Below are 23,696 nucleotides of genomic sequence, written 5' to 3'. Positions count from 1 at the left end.
TTAAAAATGAGATCGACAGGAAGTGCAAAATGGTTAAGCAGGCATGGCTAGAGGACAAATGTAAGGATGTAGAGGCTTATCTCACGAGGGTTAAGATAGATACAGCCTACAGGAAAATTAAAGAGACCTTTGGAGAAAAGAGAGCCACTTGTATGAATATCAAGAGCTCAGATGGAAACCCAGTTCTAAGCAAAGAGGGGAAAGCAGAAAGGTGGAAGGAGTATATAGAGGGTCTATACAAGGGCGATGTACTTGAGGACAATATTATGGAAATGGAAGAGGATGTAGATGAAGATAAAATGGGAGATGCGATACTGCGTGAAGAGTTTGACAGAGCACTGAAAGACCTGAGTCAAAACAAAGCCCCGGGAGTAGACAACATTCCATTAGAACTACTGACGGCCTTGGGAGAGCCAGTCCTGAGAAAACTCTACCATCTGGTGAGCAGGATGTATGAGACAGGCGAAATACCCTCAGACTTCAAGAAGAATATAATAATTCCAATCCCAAAGAAAGCAGGTGTTGACAGATGTGAAAATTACCGAACTATCAGTTTAATAAGTCACGGATGCAAAATACTAACGCGAATTCTTTACAGACGAATGGAAAAACTGGTAGAAGCTGACCTCGTGGAAGATCAGTTTGGATTCCGTAGAAATATTGGAACACGTGAGGCAATACTGACCTTACGACTTATCTTAGAAGGAAGATTAAGGAAAGGCAAACCTATGTTTCTCGCATTTGTAGACTTAGAGAAAGCTTTTGACAATGTTGACTGGAATACTCTCTTTCAAGTTCTAAAGGTGGCAGGGGTAAAATACAGTGAGCGAAAGGCTATTTACAATTTGTACAGAAACCAGATGGCAGTTATAAGGGTCGAGGGGCGTGAAAGGGAAGCTGTGGTTGGAAAGGGAGTGAGACAGGATTGTAGCCTCTCCCCGATGTTATTCAATCTGTATATTGAGCAAGCAGTAAAGGAAACAAAAGAAAAATTTGGAGTAGGTATTAAAATCCATGGAAAAGAAATAAAAACTTGAGATTCGCCGACGAAATTGTAATTCTGTCAGAGACAGCAAAGGACTTGGAAGAACAGTTGAACAGAATGGATAGTGTTTTGAAAGGATGATATAAGATGAACATCAAAAATGCAAAACGAGGATAATGGAATGTAGTCGAATTAAGTCGGGTGATTCTGAGGGAATTAGATTAGGAAATGAGACACTTAAAGTACACTCCTGGAAATGGAAAAAAGAACACATTGACACCGGTGTGTCAGACCCACCATACTTGCTCCGGACACTGCGAGAGGGCTGTACAAACAATGATCACACGCACGGCACTGCGGACACACCAGGAACCGCGGTGTTGGCCGTCGAATGGCGCTAGCTGCACAGCATTTACGCACCGCCGCCGTCAGTGTCAGCCAGTTTGCCGTGGCATACGGAGCTCCATCGCAGTCTTTAACACTGGTAGCATGCCGGGACAGCGTGGACGTGAACCGTATGTGCAGTTGACGGACTTTGAGCGAGGGCGTATAGTGGGCATGCGGGAGGCCGGGTGGACGTACCGCCGAATTGCTCAACACGTGGGGCGTGAGGTCTCCACAGTACATCGATGTTGTCGCCAGTGGTCGGCGGAAGGTGCACGTGCCCGTCGACCTGGGACCGGACCGCAGCGACGCACGGATGCACGCCAAGACCGTAGGATCCTACGCAGTGCCGTAGGGGACCGCACCGCCACTGCCCAGCAAATTAGGGACACTGTTGCTCCTGGGGTATCGGCGAGGACCATTCGCAACCGTCTCCATGAAGCTGGGCTACGGTCCCGCACACCGTTAGGCCGTCTTCCGCTCACACCCCAACATCGTGCAGCCCGCCTCCAGTGGTGTCGCGACAGGCGTGAATGGAGGGACGAATGGAGACGTGTCGTCTTCAGCGATGAGAGTCTCTTCTGCCTTGGTGCCAATGATGGTCGTATGCGTGTTTGGCGCTGTGCAGGTGAGCGCCACAATCAGGACTGCATACGACCGAGGCACACAGGGCCAACACCCGGCATCATGGTGTGGGGAGCGATCTCCTACACTGGCCGTACACCACTGGTGATCGTCGAGGGGACACTGAATAGTGCACGGTACATCCAAACCGTCATCGAACCCATCGTTCTACCATTCCAAGACCGGCAAGGGAACTTGCTGTTCCAACAGGACAATGCACGTCCGCATGTATCCCGTGCCACCCAACGTGCTCTAGAAGGTGTAAGTCAACTACCCTGGCCAGCAAGATCTCCGGATCTGTCCCCCATTGAGCATGTTTGGGACTGGATGAAGCGTCGTCTCGCGGTCTGCACATCCAGCACGAACGCTGGTCCAACTGAGGCGCCAGGTGGAAATGGCATGGCAAGCCGTTCCACAGGACTACATCCAGCATCTCTACGATCGTCTCCATGGGAGAATAGCAGCCTGCATTGCTGCGAAAGGTGGATATACACTGTACTAGTGCTGACATTGTGCATTCTCTGTTGCCTGTGTCTATATGCCTGTGGTTCTGTCAGTGTGATCATGTGATGTATCTGACCCCAGGAATGTGTCAATAAAGCTTCCCCTTCCTGGGACAATGAATTCACGGTGTTCTTATTTCAATTTCCAGGAGTGTAGTAAAGGAGTTTTGCTATTTGGGGAGCAAAATAACTGATGATGGTCGAAGTAGAGAGGATATAAAATGTAGACTGGCAATGGCAAGGAAAGCGTTTCTGAAGAAGAAAAATTTGTTAACATCAAGTATAGATTTAAGTAACAGGAAGTCTTTTCTGAAAGTATTTGTATGGAGTGTAGCCATGTATTGAAGTGAAACATGGACAATAAATAGTTTGGGCAAGAAGAGAATAAAAGCTTTTGAAATGTGGCGCTACAGAAGAATGTTGAAGATTAGTTGGGTAGATCACGTAACTAATGAGGAGGTACTGAATAGGATTGGGGAGAAGAGAAGTTTGTGGTACAACTTGACTAAAAGAAGGGATCGGTTGGTAGGACATGTCCTGAGGCTTCAAGGGATCACAAATTTAGCATTGGAGGGAAGTGTGGAGGGTAAAAATCGTAGAGGGAGACCAACAGATGAATACACTAAGCAGATTCAGAAGGATGTAGGTTGCAGTAGGTACTGGGAGATGAAGGAGGTTGCACAGGATAGATTAGCATGGAGAGCTGCATCAAACCAGTCTCAGGACTGAAGACCACAACAACAACAAGACAGGTTCAAGGTTGAGATTCATTGGGAGAGTCCTTCGAAAATGTGGTCCATCAACACAGGAGGTGGCTTACAAAACACTCATTCGACCTATACTTGAGTATTGCTCATCAGTGTGGGATCCGTACCAGGTCGTATTGACAGAGGAGATAGAGAATATCCAAAGAAGAGTGGCGTGTTTCATCACAAGGTTATTTGGTAAGCGTGATAGCATTATGGAGGTGTTTAGCAAACTCAAGTGGCAGATTCTGCAAGAGAGGCACTCTGCATCGTGGTGTACCTTGCTGTCCAGGTTTCGAGAGGGTGCATTTCTGGATGAGGTATTGAATATATTGCTTCCCCCTACTTTTACCTCCCGAGGAGATCACGAATGTAAAATTAGAGAGATTCGAGTGCGCACAGAGGCTTTCCAGCAGTCGTTCTTCCAGCGAACCATACGCGACTGGAATAGGAAAGGGAGGTAAAGACAGTGGCACATTAAGTGCCCTCCACCACACACCATTGGGTGGCTTGCAGAGTATAAATGTAAACGTAGATGTAGACAACTGTTCTTGCTACAAAAACAGTTGCATATGAAGAGGTCACAGCCAGAGGACGTAGGCACTCAAATATCCTCTTAGCCTCAGCATAGGTCGGTCCATCCAGGGTCTTTTAGTCCATGCATTCCCTCAATTTCTGTAAAATCCTGCAGTCTGGTGAGCAAGGTGAATGATGCTCTCCGCAGTTGACATAGATGGCAGGCAGGGCACGTGGAGTATTGGGATGCGATGGACATCCACAATCTCGAAAGGTGTGGTTGGAAGTACAGCAGGAAGACATATGGCCGAACTTCCAACACATAAAGCACAGCATCGGGGGAGGGATATGTGGTTTGACACCACAGCAGTAGACCCTCACCTTGACCTTCTCAGGTAATGTGTCACCCTGGAAGTCCAAGATGAAGGCACTGGTGGCAACCTGGTTATCCCTCGGACCCCGATGGACGTGCCGGACGAAATGAACACCTTGCCACTATAGACTGGTGTGCAGCTCGTTGTCACACTGAAAGAGAAGGTCCCTGTGGAATATAATACCCTGGACCATATTTAAGCTCTTATGAGGTGTGATGGTAACAGAAACATCCCCCAACTTGCCACAAGTGAGTAATGCCTGTGACTGGGCAGAGGATGCTGTTTTTATCAAAACTGACCCAGAGCGCATTTTGGACAAGCCCTGCACCTCCCCAAACTTGTCCTCCAAATGCACCACAAAAAACTAAGGCTTCATGGACATGAAATATTCCCCATCAACTCTCGTACATACAAGGTACTGGGCGAATAGGCTTCACTGTCATCCTTAGCCTGGCATTCCTCCCATGGTGTGGCCAGGGAAGGGAATGACTTGGGGTCATATTTCTTGGCACTGAAGTTAGCCTTTTCCCACTTAGAAACTGCTGGTGGTGGACCACCAGCAAGAGATGATGTACTATACTTTATGGCGTGTTGTCCACCCTGATGCCACCCACTCCTACCAGGGGCCCTCCCCACGGGTGCCACCCAGCCACAGCAAAGGCCACCTGGCAGGATGGCCATTGCTGGGCGTCCCGATGCCCCAGGGTGACGGGCATCCACTCCTTGACATACGTGGGGAGTTGACGGCGCAGGCATCTGCAGAGCAATCCCTGTGTTGTCAGGGGGCTAGAACCAGCAGGGTACATGGTGGCCCCACCAAAACGGACTCGCTACCATGCAGGATATGAGGTGCAAAGAAGTCCATGGTCATCGTCGGCACAGATAGTGACAGTGCATAGGCATGGTGGAAAATGCACCCAGGATGGTGTCCTCGCCCAAGAGATGGAGAATGGGCAGGATTGCAATGCGACAACAAGAAAGTGGGCTAAAGATCTGAATGCATGACGGACGCGATGCACCATGTAAGACACCCTTTCACAATTGGCTCGCTCTTCGGGAAAATTTTGAAAATTGGAGGTCAAACCCTACAGGGGACCATCACATAAAGGCCGAAACATGTCAGACTCCTTTTAATCGCCTCTTATGACAGGCAGGAATACCTCGGGCCTATTCTAACCCCCGGACCCGCAGGGGAGCTCCCTGTTTATCCAGCGGTGGTTGCTGAGGTTTAAAGAGGGTGATTTCTCTTTACTGGACAATCCACGATGCGGTAGACCATCGACACCAGTGAGTGATGTGAATGAGGAGACCATTGACCAAATTATCCAAAATGACAGATGTGTGATGACACGACAGCTTGCTGAAATGACTTGTTTGTCATTGGGTAGTGTAGTATCAGTAGTACAGTCACTAGGGTACAGAAAAATCTAGGTGCCTATATTACTGACAAGAGAAATGAAAATGATGAGGAAGAATGTGTTCGAGGGTTTCATTAAGAACTTTACTGAAGAGTGGAAACAGTGCTTCGACAGCGTCATTACCCAGAATGAAACATGGTTGTTTTTGTCCGAACCTGAGAGCAAAACCCAATCCATGGAGTGGTGTTATCCGGGTTCCCCTCAGAAGAAGAAACCAAGACTTTCACGAACAGCAGGCCGAAAGGTGATGGCCTCCTCCTTCTGGGATCAGTGAGGTGTCATTTTCATTTTCATTGACTTTTTGGAACCTGACTCCACAATTAACTGGGACCGTTACTGTTTGTCACTGGACAAGCTTTGGTGTGCCATCAGGACCCACAGGCCACACCTACAGGTTGGAAAAGTGTTCCTCATCCTCCCTACAGTCTGGACTTGGCTCCGTCTGATTTTTACCTCTTTGGTCGTCTGAAAGCCCAACTGTGCGGTAAAACATTTGACAGTGGGAAAGACCTTATTTCCTGTGTCGAGTGATGGTGTAAAAGACAATCCCCAGGATTTTATTAAAGTGCATTCACATCATGTAAAGAATGTTGGGCCAGATGTGTCACAGCTGATGGAGGCTACACTGAGAAGACTCAATGTACAGCTAAATGTTCCAAATTTGTTCATAAAAAATTTCATTCTCCTCCTGCCAAAAATAAAAAAATTAGAGATGACTGCGTAAAACTTTTCGAACACCCTATGTATTTTCCTACAAGTGAAAGCTAAATATAATTTTCCTAGGAAAATCTACAAGGTATGCCAGTTTTAAAATATGTACACTACAAAACTTAAGTCGAACCAAGGCCCTGGGAGTATACAACATTCCGTAGGAGCTACTGACAGCCTTGGGAGAGCCAGCCATAACTCCCATCTGGTGAGCAAGATGTATAAGACAGATAAAATACTCGTAGACTTCAAGAAGAATATAGTAATTCCAATTCCGAAGAAAGCAGGTGCTGACAGGTGTGAAAATTACCACACTGTCAGTTTAATAGGTCATGGCTGCAAATTAATAAAAATTTTGAGTTTTGCTGATGACATTGTAATTCTGTCAGAGACAGCAAGGAACTTGGAAGAGCTGTTGAACGGAATGGACAGTGTCTTGAAAAGAGGATATAAGATGAACACCAACAAAAGCAAAATGAGGACAATGTAAGGTAGTCGAATTATCACACGATGCTTAGGGAATTACATTAGGAAATGAGACACTTAAAGTAGTATATGAGTTTTGCTATTTGGGAAGCAAAACAACTTATGATGGTCAAAGTAGGGAGGATAAAAATGTAGACTGGCAATGACAAGAAAAGCATTTCTGAAGAGGAGAAATGTGTTAACATCGAGTGCAGAGTTAAGTGTCAGGAAGTCGTTTCTGAAAGTATTTGTATGGGGTGTAGCCTCATATGGAAGTGAAACATGGATGACGAACATTTTACGCAAGACAAGAAGAGAAGCTATTGAAATGTAGTGGTATAGAAGAACACTGAAGGTTAGATGTGTAGATTATGTAACTAATGAGGAGGTACTGAATAGAATTGGGGAGAATAGAAACTTGTGGTACAACCTGACTAAAAGAAGGGATCAGTTGGTAGGACACATTCTGAGGCATCAAGAGATCACCAATTTAGTACTGGAGGGAAGTGTGGGGGTTAAAAAGAGTAGGGGAAGACCAAGAGATGAATACAATAAGCATATTCAGAAGGATGTAGGTTGCAGTAGTTACTCGGAGATGAAGAGGCTTGCACAGGATAGGGTGGCATGGAGAGCTGCATCAAACCAGACTTTGGACTGAAGACCACAACAACAAAACTTCCCAGCAGATTAAAACTGTGTGCCAAACTGGAATTGGAATGTAGATCTTGCCTTTTGCAAGCAATGCTCTTAACGACTGAGCTGTCTAACTGGCAGTTTCAAAACAGCACACACGCTGTAGAATGAGAGATGCATTCAGTACGAAAATATATTATGTTATTTTCGTTAGTTCAGCTGGCGAACAAATGACTGACAAAAGAATGACAAGTGAGAGAACAATTCGATGAAACCACTGTACGAACCATGCCAAGTGGCTAGTTTCAGTATGCAATAGCCATTGCCAACTATACACAAATTTCAAATAGTGCTGTTTATCGTTTAGTTCTGTAAGACGGGGCTGCTGCTGCATAGTGGCATGAGCTAAACACTGTAACTGCTGAACACTATTTAAATACTAGTATACTAGTTGAGTACCAGTATTGCAGCATATGTATGAATTTCAATTCTATTAGTCTATATCACCCCCCCCCCCCCCTCTCTCTCTCTCTCTCTCTCTCTCTCTCTCTCTCTCTCTCTCTCTCTCTCCCCCCCCCTCCACTTCCTCTGCCCTTCTCTCTGTCCATCTCTTAATCAAGTGCTTTTTATTCTTCACTCACCTAGGGGTAATTAACCTGCAGTTGGGAACCACTGCTCTATGCTATGCGCTAGAGAGCCAGTACTCAAGGCAGAAGATGCTACATTTCTATTACCTCTATTATACTACTTGCATATGAATAGTGAGAATAAAATGACAGAGATTAGCAAAGTTGCGCAAACATACATGAATGAAATGACAGTGAGTGAATAATATTGGCAGAAAGAACCATCCACCATGAACTGCACAGTTCCTCGCAGAGTGTATTTGTCAATATGTCAGCTAACTCCTAAGTATTAATCTCCCATCCTGTTAAACTTTGTTTGCAATCTGTCAATGTGTCCCTAATGAGACTGTCACTATTTACAAACTAGTACACTGGTTGCATGTCATAATGTCTATTACTCTGACAATCTCATTACCAAAATTCTGAATAATTTGGTTCAGTCGCAAATTTTCCTAAATTCCTGCAGTCATTTGTTCAACAAACAGTGAAAGACCGTCTTTCTTGAATAAATAACTCCAGTTCCAAAAATTCAAAAAGCAATTTTTACTGATTATCAACTCAATAAAATACAAAATGAGGAAGTAATGATATTTCTATCATGAGGCAACACAGTGAACAGTTTTTACTGCAATGAAAACAAAAATCTCTTTCAATATTTTTGTGGAAAAAAGCAAGGTTACATTACCTGTTATTCCCAGGTATATTCCCATTTTGATATAGCTTTCTGCTTCTTCGAAAGTTCCAGAAAAACAGTGTATAACAACAGAAGGCAGATTTTCCTTATACTTTTCCAATATTTTGATTAAATCTTTATGAGCATCCCTTTCATGCAGTAACAGGGGTTTACGCAATTCACATGCCAGTGCAACCTGAAGAATGAAATACTGTTAAATGCAAAGTATATGAAACATATGAAGTTATTCCTTTTCTATGCAGAAAATCAATATTGCTAATTTACACGTGCGCACACTGTTCACCTTTCCCCTTTTAGACACACACACACACACACACACACACACACACACACACACAAATTTATGCAAACTATGTCTGAACAATTAAAATGTGACGTATCAATGGTTTTTTTAGTACAACATATATAGCAAAATGACTAGAAAGACGATGTATAATATTCCATATTAAAAATTACAATTTTGCTTGAGGTGTCACACTGAAGCCAGTAATCTAAGAGAAAGCCAAACACATCTACACAGTCATAAGTGTAAATTCGTGACTTTATGGGTAAGTGTTGGAGAAAGGGCGTAAGTCCTGAGATTATCTTTTTTATCTACAAGAAAATAAAACTGTAATGCAATTCAGAGAAAAGTGATGGCATACCACCTCCTAGCAAATCAATTCAATTGTTCAAACCAAGCTTTAAGTTAATGACTAAACTTATTTAATATCACCATAAAAATTATTTTAACAGATTCTGTGTGCAGTCAGAAAATATTTCTGCTGTAACCCATCCCTGACAGTTCCTTTTCTGAACATTTTCACCAACCACCTTAATACTCTTGTCAGTGATCAAGTCATTCAGGTACAGGAACAAAAAATAAGTTTTGGAAAGATCTTTCATGAGCAGCAACATGTACACTGCATATGTCATAAAGGAAACAAGATATCAGAGGATATTCCAAGATCATTAAAATTTCATGAACCATACTAAAATGGATAATTCTGGTTAAAGTGCACATTCATTTGTACAAATCCCCAATGAAATAGGCCTCTACCTGATATTAAGGTTTTCATTGTGGTTTTTGGGATGTAAATTTTGCTTTGAGTACTAGTAATGTATTATGTCATGTTTGGTACTTCAATATGGCACAATGCCATACATGCTAGAAAATGAAAAAGTGCACTTGAAATGCAGCGAACACTCGAAACTAGCAGTAGTGTGGAATTAAACACTTCGTTTCAAATAAATTGACTGCCTCAGTGGACAAGATCACTAAAAGCCAAATTTCTTTAGCAAACCGACAAAAATAACTTCATTGTTCTGCAAGGCGATTAACGCTTGACCGTCAGAAAGGTGGAACTAAAATAAAATCTGAAACTAATGAAGTATTTTAGTCTTCCATAATTATGTGAATGTATTTAATCATTTAATTCACTTGATAACTTCCAGTCACAAAAATCTGTTTTGTCCTTATTTGAAGTGAGAGCAGTAAACGAAGAGGAAACAGCAAAATCACTAAATGTAAACATGGGTCACGTGGAGTTCACCCACCTCCTCACTGCAGCTGAAAGTGCTCTGTGCATCAGCTCCGGATCTACAATATTTCCTACGTGGGGCAATACTAGATAGTGGCATCCATTAAACAGACTACATTAGGGCTGTTTATTGTATCATTTTAACCTATCTCTAGCATTTTAATGCCCCCCCCCCCACCCACAATTTTTATGTACCACAATGTAGTGTTTAAAATGAAGGGAGATGTTTCATCAATACTCAAGTTGATGAGCCTGGGGAAATGACAATACATTTAAGAAGACTCGTCCAGTCTGAGTGAATGGTAACCTTGTGAAGTCCATGAATTCTGAAGGCATGTAGTAATTCAAGCCTATCTTTCTGTTGAATCTATGTTGGACCATACACGAATTTAAACGTTATTTACATTTTTAGATTAGTGAAATATAATTGCTATAATTTAAACTATTTCAATGTGCAAATTGTCTTTGACTACCCTACTGCTCATGAAAATCAAGTGCGCACTATTAACAGTTTTGTGAACATAAAATGTGCAAGGTATGCAAAATTTTAAATTGCTACCACAAGCTAAGATGGAAAGTATAAAGGAGAATTTGTTGTACTCCAAATGAATCCCAAGCGATTGCTGGGAATACCGAACTGCGAGAAGCAGTTACTAATGCAACTCCTCTTATAAAAACTATTATTTGAACTGTAGTGATACAAGTTTTTAGAATCAAAAAACTTAACAACAATGGGACTACAGAGCATTCTGGATTTCATTATGTTAAAAAAATAATGGTAATTTTTGTATTTTGGAAAGAATTTTTATTTATTCTTCTACATTAACATTATCCACTACGAAATAATTCCCATTAGATATTATACACTTATGTCAACACTTTCTCCAATACCTAAAACACTTTTGGAGAGAGATTGTAGTTCTCTCAATGGTGTTTTTTTTTTCCCCCTCACCTATGCTTGTACGATGATATTCCTTTAAGATTTCTTTACTTCTTGGGGATGGAGAAGTCACACAGGAGCGTATCTTACAAATATGGAGCCTAGGGCATCAATATAATATTGTTTTGGTGAAAAATTCATGAACAAGCAACACATATGAGCAGGTTCATTATTGTGGTGCAAAAGTCATGAATTGTTTCAGTAAAAATCTGGGCTTTTTTATGGATAGTTTCACACAAATGGAACTTAATTTTTTAAGTTGTACTTGTTATTGACTGTTCAACTTTGTGGCACGAATTTATGGTGCACAATTCCACTGAAATCAAGGAACATAGTAAATATAATTTTCAATTTTCCTTTCACACGTTTCATACCCAAAACATCTGAAAAAATGTCATGGAACAAACTAATAGATATGTCACTGTCACCACCACCACCACCACCACCACCACCACCACCACCAACAACAACAACAACAACAAGTTTCTTTGCTAAATCACAATCAATCAATCACTTTTTTCACTTTTCCACAATTTCACAAGTTGACGAGACTCACCAAAAGCAATATTTAATAGTTCTAAAACTTTGCTCAATTTTTTTTTTATCAAACAAACTTTCATACAAATTTTATGGTCTATTTGTATAGAAACTAAATCACTAAGGCTACCAAAACATACAAAAAACGTTTTGACAGCTGGCAACAGCCAAGATGTCCAATATGGCTCACACTGTATAGATCACACACATTTACCACCCCAACGATGTAAAAGTTTTGTGAACCGAACTACAACGACACATGAAATAACATTCCTGTTACTCTTTAAACAAACTTTGTACATATTATTTTTGAACTCAAGAAAATGTGGAAAGATAAAGATTTTTCAATACTGCAGCATTATGAGTAATTGCTTTTGTGAGCTAGATAAGAACATTAGCATCTTTACCAAACATTTCAGTCATTCGTTGAAACTTGCTGGCAGATTAAAACTCTGTTCCAGGCAGGGACTCGAACCTGGGACCATTGCCTTTCATGGGCAAGTGTTCTACAGGTAGAGCACATGTCTGTGAAAGGAAAAGGTCCCACGTTCAAGCCCCAGTCTGGCGCACACTTTTAATATGCCAGAAAATTTCAAATCAGCAAACACACTGCCGCAGAGTGAAAATTCATTCTGGATTTCATTCATTGATGTGCATCTCCAAAACAAGGAATATTTTAAATGTGAAACGTCTAGTCATTTGTGTTGGCATTCTCAGAGCAAATTACTGTTGAAAGTGTAGTAAGACAGCTCAGAAAGTAAATATTCCAGGCTTGTTCCCACTGTTTTACTTAGAAACATCTACTCTACCAACTTAAAGTACTTAAAATGACATTTCCAGATGCTTTACAGAACGTAAATAATGTCTTACTTTTAAAGTTGCATTGACTGTAGCAGTGAATACGAGCGCGCGCGTGTACGTGACAGTGTTTAAATTGTGTGTAATTTACTCAATTCACATCATCCATTAAGTGCGTGCATGGTTATGGATGCAATTAGCATTGATAGGACAACACTGAGGATTTTGCAATGCAAAATACCTGCACTGAACTCATCCTGAAGATCTTGATGGGCGACCAAAAGCAGAGGTGAGTGTCGGCTTACAAAGATCTTCTGCAGCACAATGAAGACGATTCCAGCTTTTCAGAAAATGTTGCCACGGGAGATGAAACTTGGATATTTGAACAAACATCCAAAAATGACTCAAATGAGCAAATCCAGAGTAAAAGCCACGCTCATCATTTTCTTCAATGCTGTGGGGGTGGTCCACTAAGAATTTGTACCTTAGAGGCAGACAGTGAATGGTGCTTTTTACCTAGAAGTGCTAAGAAGACTGAAGACAAGGGTCAAGTCATAGGCAAAAATTGGAAATTGCACAATAACAATGCACGCAGCCACGCCTGCTCCTAGGTCCACCAACTACCTGACAATAAATAGCATCGGGCATTGTGACAATTCCCCAAACTCCTTACAGTCCCGACTTGGCACTAGCAGACTGTTTCCTATTACAAAAATTGAAATCACCCATGGAAAGGACACCACCACAAGACTAAGTGCTGTTAAATAATCTTGCACATGTATCCTTTAAGACCTTCCAAAATCTAAGTACCGGGGAGTCTTTAACTTGTGGAAAAGCCACTGGCAAACGTGTGTCAACACTCAAGGGCTAAACTTTGAAGAATTTTGAGGCATTGTAGTAATAACCAAAATAAATCTATTTTTCTATTATTTTTCCTGGTACTTTGTATACAAAACCTGTATAAAACTCAGTGATAATAAAAAAAAGAAACAAAGCAAACACTATTGTGGAGGTGTGCAAGTTAACAGGTGAGAACGAAAAGCACAAGCACAAGAAGTCTCTGTTTGAAACTAAACTGGAAATACTGAAAAGGAGGTAAAAGGATGCAGTCAAGGAGCAACAAAACTGCTTACAGTGTGGAACAGACAACAAATCAATTGATTTCAGTAACTGAGCTAATTATCAAATACCTACAGAGGTGTGAAAAAATGAGTTACCAAACAAAGATATAAATTTGAAATACACCTTATGACAGCTCAGACATTATATTGCGATGCTATAGCAAAATACCATTCAACAAAAAATAAAGGGTGATATGCATAGTAAAAATCAAGAAGTCCAAATCATTACAACTGAAATTAAACTGAACTACCAATGAATCAAACCACTTCAACAGCATCATTCAATGCTCGGGCTGAGTACTGACACAGTACTTTTAACAAACACTGTTCTGAGTTACATCATACTGCAGCAGCAAAACAGGTGCGGCAGTGAAATGGGCGGTTTTGAATAAACCTCCACCAATGATGCCAATTTAATCACAGTGATATAAAAGAAATACAACATCAATTTACAACGTTTGCAGTTTAAAGTGACCCACATTTCAAGCCAACAGAAGTCAAACATTACACCTAGCAAGATTGGCACTCAAATTCAATAAGTTCCTGACAAACTTGATCCCTCAGTTCCTGGATGGTGTATCATGGATCACACCAGAATATAGGAGATTTCAAACGACCCCAAGGGAAGGAGACATCATGCTGAAAGAGCAGTGGGTCTTGAAGGCTAGGAAATGTCTCCATTCTTGGAAATGAGATGACCAGGAAAGACATTCTGCAGAACATTAATGGAATGCCACAAGGAGTGGCATGTGCCTCCCACCGGCTTGCTGGAAAAATGTTTTTGCAGTTATAGGAATATCAACAAGCTGTCACACTAGGAAACAGCTCAACGCATTAACACAACATTCTGTATCACAGTAACACCACTGCCATGACCATCTTAAAAAAGTAAGGCCCTATGATACCAAACGATGATACATCACACCACACTACCACTTTCTGACAGTGAAGTGGTATTCACATGACTAGTATTTAAGGTTTCGCTTGTTAACACAGCCTGACATATAAAAATTAGCCTTATCACTCATGATCAGATTGTTGCACTGGCCTAGGTTTTCGTTCACAACTTTCAACAATTCCCGACAAAAGCACAGTCTCTTTGAGAGGTCATCTTCATTCACTTTTCGCACAATTTGAATTTTGTATGGATGGTATTGCAATTCCCTATGTAATATTTGCTGTACACTGTGATCCAATATGTCAAGCTGCAGTACATGCTTGCGTGCAGAACACCTGGGACTTTGGCTGAAGGCTTCTCCCAATCTTGCAATACTTTCTGACGTGTGCATGTGTTTTGCACTTCCACCTCCCTTTCACACTGTATTAGCCATTTCCTCAAAATTCTGTACTCACACTTTGATAGCATGTGTCGACAAGACTGGGACATTATGTGTGTGAGAGTAAAGAGCATGAAACGCACACTACATGGCCCATAGCTGAAGCTGTTTTGTGTAAAATGCCTTACACCAACAGCACATTGTTTGCTGGTCCATGACACCACCTTGACTCAACATCGATATGTGTCAATGGCAAAGGTTTGTTGCCCAGATGGCACGACTCCCGTTTTCCGATTCCTAACATAACAATCGCCTGTTTTGGTGTCACACCTATTGTACCTGTTTGCTCCAAATATTTCCAATTGGTTTAAAAATAAGGTTTCAAGACGGCAGAACACACTGTGGCTATGTATGTGTGATTTGTGTTTGTATGAATGTTTGTGTGTGATTCATATTTCCAAAGAAGGCCTTTTGGCTGAAAGCTTCAATCATTAGTTGTCTTTTCATTGCGCCTCTCTGCAACTCAATGCTTCTTCTGTATGATGAGCAGCAATCTACCCTTTTCATAATAATGTTGTTATTACATCAAGGATTTTCCATTGTTTATTTCTTTTAAGAGGAAACTCAAATAAAGTGTTCGTAATAACCATAATTTTGATTGCAGAGAAATCTACCGAATTTTCACCTCTCATTTATTTTCCCCCAAGCCAAAATTTCCTACAGTCTTATTGGCTGTATAGGATCATATTATGGCATTAAAATCACCCAGATTGCAACGTTATCTTTTTTTAGTCAGTTTTAACAGTTCTTTAATGTTCTCCATACACAGTCTCCACTTCTTCTAAGTCACGAGCTGTTGGTGGGAAATGTGTGTGAATTACTACCAAACTCCACACAACTACTACTATTTTTACCATCATTAACCAGTTGCCAACATGGTAAGTATTGTGAAAATTATTTGACCATTTTCCTCTTGTTACAATTTACATTTCATGCTTTCCTCTTCTCTCACCACCACTACAATTTACTCTAAACCCATCACTGTAGTAATCCCCACTTCCCTCCCAGCCTGTCTTACACATACCTAATATATCTAGTTCATTCTTCCTCATCTAATCTTTCACTTCATCCAGTTTTCCTGCTTTGTGTATTACGCCTTCTCATCTTCATCGTGGTTGTAGAGAGGACTAAGACCTGAGGGCCCCTCTTAACTCTCCAGTCACATCTTGTCTTCCATGAGCCATGATCAATAGTTAATTCCTCATTAGTATCACCTCCATGGTGGCATTCCACTGAACAAGATACATTAAGTAATAGGTTACGACTAACTCTAGAAACCATGAAGTGATTTGACTGACCATTCTAAACTTTCGCCTGCCTCTAACGACAGTACATTTTTTCATAAAACCAACTATTTTGTGACTGGTTTCTTTCCAAAAGAGATTTCACTGTAAAAATTAGACATATATTAATACTCCCTGCTTTTATTTCTCACCATACACCTATAATCATGCCAGCAGTCCTTCTGACCATGTAATGCTTATTTATGCGCCTAAGTCATCTGAGAATGCTGAAAATGATGAGTTGTGTTGGAAGTGACTGACGCGGTGTAGTTATGTACACTGAAGCTTCTGTGCTAATTATTACATCTCGCTATAAGTAAAGTGCTTGGTAGTGCATAAGTTTTCAAACAGATTTTGAAAATGGCTCCTAAGTTGTTAGACAACAAAGCACCAAAATATTTAGAACATCTACATCCAATTTCCGAGCAAGAGCCTGGTTGTAGTGAAATTGAAACATAAGTACAAACTACTAGCGATGATTCTATAGCATGATAGTGCTGAATCAAGATAAACTACACCAATGACTCTTATAGCAGCAAGATGGACTCCTCCACTGAAATCAGCATATCTTTCAGCACAGAATGACATTTGATACAACAGAAGAAGACAGGGAGGAAGAAAGAAGTGGCATCACTTCACTTTTTTTACAGCTGAAATTCAGAAAAGAGGTTGAGAGATTTTAGATCACAAATGCAGCTGAAAAACTACAAAAGCAAAAAGTTTTCTGACAGACAGCAGGACCAAGGCCGCATGCTAAGAGAAACATCAAAGTTCACAGCACTACTAACTAGTTGTTAGTGCCTGTATGCAAATGATACAACAGTGAAACATAAAACTGTGCACCGAGATGAAAGCTCAAAAACGACTTCAAAATAGTAACTGGTGTGTTTCTGTTTCTGAGGTTGACAAAATGTTGCAGCTTTGTGAGTTTGTGGCTTTTTTTGCACCAAGGGAATTGACACTGATATTAAGTGCTAAGTGATATCAAAGTTTGGAGTCATTTAAAAATTGTTTCTCGCTTTACAGCTCTGGACAAAACATCATAATTGATGATGGGTCTTAAGACACATGTAGATTAACACCGTACATGGCAGATAAATTTGCCATCAAATTTTGGTTATCACTGGATGCAGACACCAAACAGATGTTCAACTTATTTCCATGAGACAGAAAGAATGGACATCAACCAGAGAATCATAACATTTCCAAATACTTTAGCACGAAACTTGAGGCGCCATTCCTTTGAATGGGAAGGAATTGTGATTATAGATATTTCTTCACATATTTGCAAAATGCCAATATACTGAAGAGTAAACATATCAAGCCAAGTGAGTTCAGTGGATAGAGATCATCAGAAAGAATGTTCTAAGCACCACTGGTTGATACTACTGTGATGAAGTATGGACATAAAACCTGGTTTATTTATCAAGGGAAAGAAGGAAATAATGTTCCCATTCTCAGTATGCTTCATTCAAGTATAGAAATTGGGAAAAATTAAAACTTTGTGTCCGGAACTCATGATTTTTTTCTTTTTTTCTTGTTTTTTTTTTTAACACAATTTTACTTTTTTTATACTCTTACCTCAAAATGAGTGAAATCACAAACAAAAATAACTATAAATGAAAATAATTTATGACTTGAGTTTAAATATTCTTTTCATAGAGTTATTTTCTCTGTAGTTAATAACGTATTAAAACAGAAAAGGAGGATACCTCTGCCACTGCAACCAGATTCCCCAATGCCCAAGTTTTAGATATATACAAAGTCTGGTGGTTCTATTGGTCATAGGCTTTCTTTTACTGCCATACCTCATAATTCATTTTTTAAAGGGTAACTTTGATAATGACGGTGTCCTATCCAGTCAACCTCTTCTTTCTGCACATTTATTCAATAGCATGTCCATAATGCCAGGCTATGTAAAACATTTCATGAAGTATCAGTACCATATTATTTCACAAACTGGCCGAGACCCCCACACACTGTGCCAGGAATTTTTCAAAATTTATTTTTGCTAGTATTCTCTAATGTCCTCTAGTCATCAAAAAATTATTACCCATTTTCCTAAATTTAAGATACACATATTTTCCTAACAAGGAAAACTTCCCATCCCCCCCCCCCCCCCTCCCCCAAGGTTTTGTGGTAAGATAGCCCAGTGGATAGCCTGTCAAAAGCTGAACACAGATGAAGTATGAAAACAAGAAGAATATGTACTGAACTGTGAAAAAAGGCGAAACAGAAATGGTGAACGGTCTAACTGTAACAAATGCAATATCGAGAAGTTGGACAGCTGCAGAGTCACAGTTAAATGGTAATGGCGTTGGACTGCAACTCTACAAGCCACGTTCAAAACTCCCTCGTGCCCCCCCCCCCCCCCCCCCCCCAAACATTATGAATGGTCCGTCCCGTCATGGAAATGTTTGTTCTCTTTCTGTAGTCTTGGCAGTTGTCATACTACACATCGGTTATAGAATATGAGTCATGTGGTAAGAATACATTACCGAACCAAGTAAATGTGATGAGTAATAAGAGCAGGCAAGATATCACATACATGTTTCACAGAAATGAAAACAACAAATAAACAGGTGTGAACTATGTTGCAACAAAGGGATTCCAGAGTCGAAACTTCCAAAATGGAATGCAACATAAAAAACATTTAAAACATATGTTCTGACAGAGCACAGAGAAACTGTGCAATTGTGAAACTGATGCACGCATTTGTTGGAACTTACGTGACAAACTATTATGTTTTCATCATTTCCTTGGGAGTGATCACATTCACATTCATACAGACACCTAATTCGGGCAAAGAGGCATATTTCACTAGGCGTACAAATTAGGTACACCAATCACAGATTCCTATACAACACACGTCCTGTCATTAATGCCATGCCTTGTCATCAAATGTTTGCGATTCTAATTCGAAAGCCACCTCCTTTTAGCAGCTAATAGAGTAGTTATGCAGACTCAACTGTCTTTAAAGGTCCCTTAACTTACACGTTCTTGCAAATGGACATTACACCACGACACAGGAAAAAAAAAAATGGCACAAGTGAGGTCTGAACACGACTTGCCTGCTTGGCAATCCAACACCTTGACCGCTTAACCATGACACCGTTGCTAATTATTGTTGCTCCATATTGCATATCTTGACCCTGGACTGTTCAATGTTAATTTTAATTTAATTTTATTTCACAGTTCAGTACAACTTCTTCCCGTTTTTGTGTTTGATCTGTGTAGTTTTTGACAGGATGTCCACTGGGCCCTCTTACCACTAAATCTGAGGGGGATGTGATGGGAAGTTTCCCTTTTAAGTATAACATCTGTAACATATAAGCAGGGAGAAGAAAGAAGAAAAATAAAGAATAAATTACACTATTCGGAGTAGCACACTAATTATAAGCAAAAAGCTACAAATAAACATGCACACACATACGTACATGTACACTTGTGAACAGACATGCATGCAGTATACAAAATATAATATGGATAGTGTACTAAAAACACCACAGAAAAAGCAAATTACAACAAAATAACGTGAATTCAATATGAAGAACCCAACGGAATCAAAATATGAAGTTGAATGTAATTTACATAGAAATGGCGGGAGGGGGAAGATGATTAAGAAATCCCACAAAGAATGTCTCTAAGCAAAATGCAAAACAATACTTTTAACTACAAAAAAAGTCCTCCATGACACTTACCAAAATTGAGGAGAATACAGGACCTTCTGTAAAAACACACATATTACAAAATTGACTATTTTATTTGGCCTCCAACACTAGCAAAGGTATACTTATAAAAATATTCAAACGTAAATGATATCTTTGTAAAATAGGAATTTCATTGTATGTGCTTAAGTTTTTCATTTGGTAAATTACACAATGGAAAATGTCAGTTTTCTTCTCCAGGCAGTAATGGCATTCGTGTTCCCCTGAGACATTAGTGGTTTCTAAATTATCGAAGCACACACAACTGTCAACTACAGCATCTCAAGCCGAAATATATGTGTGTGTGTGTGTGTGTGTGTGTGTGTGTGTGAGAGAGAGAGAGAGAGAGAGAGAGAGAGAGAGAGAGAGAGAGAGAGAGAGAGAGAGCACAAGCGCCTGTATCTCTCATTCTTTACAAACGAAGTCTGTGGCTGAAAGCTACATCTGAGTGTCATATAATCATGCCTGTCTGCAACTTGATGTGCCTTCTTTGTGGTAAGCAGCAATCTATTTTTTCCTACATTGTTAACCACATGTTTTAAGTTTTCTTACATTTGTAACTACAGGTTTCAATACACAGGTAACATGGTTACTTCATTACTTTCATGTTTTCAAAATTCATTTCTCTGAAATCAATGAAGACTATTATAGTCACATTTCAAATAGAACTCTTTGAAATGACAAATGGATTAAACCCGCAGCTGAAATAAAATATCCTCCAAAAATCTACTTCCCACTTGCTGAAAAAGCATCAAAGAGCAGAGCCGACAATAAAATTTACCAGCAATGTTGAATCTTTAGGGTTACGATTTTTCCTTCAACTGGTATAGTAAAAACACATATTTTGAATGTGAGCAAAACCTTCCCAAGCCCTGGTCTAGGAGACAAGGAACAGGAAATAGTTGGAAAAAATTATGGAATTTCAATCTTTCCTGCTAATCCATCGTTACTTCCTAATAATTTTCTTTACACTGTGTTCCTCCTCACACCACGGATTTTTCCTTCCTTTCAACAACTATGCATTTTGACAGTGTCCTATCATTACTGGTATGAACGAATTTTGAAATCTCGGAATCCAACTTCAAAAACTGTATATATGACTTTTTCTCAAGTAGTTCATTTTAGCAGCTCCTGTCATAAGGTAAAACCAAATTCAGTATCAAGGATATATAAGTGTTGCCCTTATTTTTTTTAAAAAAGATATATACGATATGATACTGTGCTTAAAACAAGTTTACAATCTCTATATGGTCTTGAAGAAACTTTTTTCTGGATCTGTTTCCAGTGTGTGTGTCGCAGTCTTCTAGATTTTCTCAATCACGTCAAGCTTCAGGTACATTTGTGGTTCTGGGAACAAGGAACAGTCCACAGATGACAAATCTGGTGAATAAGTTAGAGGGTTTTAGTATTTGGAGATGACTTTAACCTACCGAGTATAAACTGGGATGTCTATGGATACATTGCATGGGGTACAAACAGTCATTCAAAGTACTTTTGAATGAGTTTCCTACTTTGAGCAGCTAGTTCAACAGCCCATGCTCAGTGGAAGTATCTTAGATCCTGTAGCTAGAAATAAGCCGGACGTTACTCATAATACCATAATAATGTCGATTGGTGATCATGATGTCATTATATTAACAATTACGTAAGTTAATAAATCAGGTAAGAAGGCTAAGAGTGTTCCTACTAGGAAGAGCAGATAAGCAGTTATTAGTATCTTATTTAGACTGTGAACTGACCTCACTTAGTTCCAATTAAGCTGGACATAGAGGAACTATGGGCAAAGTTTATGCAGATTGTAAATTGTGGTCTGGAGAATTATGTGCCTAGTACATGCATTAAGGATGGAGAAGACCCACCATGGTTTAACAAAAAGTTTCGGAAAATGCTGAGGAAGCAGAGGCTGTCGCACTCTTGGTTCAAAAGAGAACACATAAATGACAACAAGCAATGGTTAATAGAGATTCGTGCATCTGTGAGTGAAGCATACAATCACTACCACTGTCATACTTTAGCAAATGATCTGGCAGAGAACCCGAGAAAATTCTGGGCACATGTAAAATCGCTAAGTGGGTCTAAGGCTTACGTCCTGTAACATGTTGACCAGTGTGGTGTGGCAGCTGAAGTTAGCAAAATGAAAGCCAAAGTTTTAAATTCCATGATCAAGAAATTGTTCAAAGAGGAGAATCCTACAAATTGTTTGATCACTGAACAGCCTCCAATATATAAGACACAGTAATAAGCATTCCTGGCCTAGAGAAAAGACTGATTGGGCTGAAAACAAATACAACACTAGATCCAGAGGCAATGCCTATTCGGTATTTCAAAGAGTACTTATGACACTGGCCCCTTACCTAGCTCGCATTTATTGTGAATCTCACCCAGCACAAAGTCCCAAGTGACTTGAAAAAGTGCAGGTGATCCCTGTATGTAAGAAGGGCACAAGAATGGGCCTGCAAAATTACTGACCAATAGCTCTAACATTAGTTTGCTGCAGAATCCTTGAACATATTCCCAGTTCAAATTTAACAAATTTTCTTGAGACCGAGAAGCTCATGTCCACGAATCAGTATGGTTTTATAAAGCATTGCTCATTCAAAATGCAGCTTGCCCTTTACTCGCATGATATAGTGCTAACCGTAGATAAAGGAGAACAGGCAGGTTCCATATTTCTAGACTTCTGGAAAGCATTTGATACAATGCCCAATTGCGGGTTGTTAAAGAAGATACGAGCATATGGAAGGTTCACAAATATGTGAGTGGCTCTCAGACTTCTCAAGTTATAAAACCTAGTATGTTCTCCTTGATGGTGACTGTTCATCAGAGACAAAGGTATCGTCAGGAATGCCCCAGGGAAGTGCGATAGCACCACTATTATTCTTTTGGAATTGTGATAGGACTGCTTTTATTCTTTATACACATAAATGAAGTGGCGAACAGGGTGGGCAGCACTATGCAGTTGTTTCCTGATGATGCTGTGTTGTATAGCACTCACTCTCATCAGACCACAAGTGGCCCATCGGGACCATCCGACCGCTGTGTCATCCTCAGTTGAGCATGCGGATAGGAGGGGCGTGTGGTCACCACACCGCTCTCCTGGTCGTTACGACGGTGTTCTTTGACCAGAGCCGCTACTATTCGGTTGAGTAGCTCCTCAACTGGCATCATGAGGCTGAGTGCACCCCGAAAAACGGCAACAGTGCATGGCGGCCTGGATGGTCACCCATCCAAATGCCAGCCACGCCCGACAGCGCTTAACTTCGGTGATATGATGGGAACCGGTGTATCCACTGCGGCAAGGCCGTTACCTGTGGTGTATAGTAGGATGCCGAAACTAAGTGACTGTAGGAGGATACAAGAGGACTTGGACAAAATTTCTAGATGGTGTGATGAATGACAGCTAGCTCTAAAAGTAGAAAAATGTAAGTTAATGGAGATGAGTAGGAAAAACAAACCTGTAATGTTCAGATGCAGCATTAGTAGTGTCCTGCTTTACACAGTCATGTCATTTAAATATCTGGACATAACACTGCAAAGCGATATGAAATGGAATGAGCATGTGAGGATTGTGATAGGGAAAGCAAGTGGTCAACTTTGGTTTACTGGGAGAATTCTATGAAAGCGCGGTTCATCTGTAAAGGAGACCGCATTTAGGACACTGGTGTGACTATTTGCGAGTACTGCTCAAATGTTTGCGATCCGTATCAGGTCAAATTAAAGGACAACATCTCAGCAATTCAGAGGCAGACTGCTAAATTTGTTACTGGTAGGTTCGAA

At 40.5% G+C, this 23,696-nt stretch overlaps 1 protein-coding gene across 1 annotated transcript in view; it reads right to left on the bottom strand.

The window, feature by feature from the left end:
• LOC126184922 (3'-5' ssDNA/RNA exonuclease TatD) overlaps positions 1-23,696 on the bottom strand; it is a 52,177-nt gene that overhangs the window by 16,372 nt on the left and 12,109 nt on the right. Inside the window, exon 4 of the mRNA XM_049927594.1 lies at positions 8,668-8,851. Coding sequence (XP_049783551.1) covers positions 8,668-8,851 — 184 coding nt within the window. The remainder of the gene's footprint in view (positions 1-8,667; positions 8,852-23,696) is intronic.

Source organism: Schistocerca cancellata, chromosome 1, assembly GCF_023864275.1.
Source record: "Schistocerca cancellata isolate TAMUIC-IGC-003103 chromosome 1, iqSchCanc2.1, whole genome shotgun sequence".
Taxonomy (NCBI): Eukaryota; Metazoa; Arthropoda; class Insecta; order Orthoptera; family Acrididae; genus Schistocerca; species Schistocerca cancellata.
This window is presented reverse-complemented; position numbering and strand designations above follow the sequence as displayed.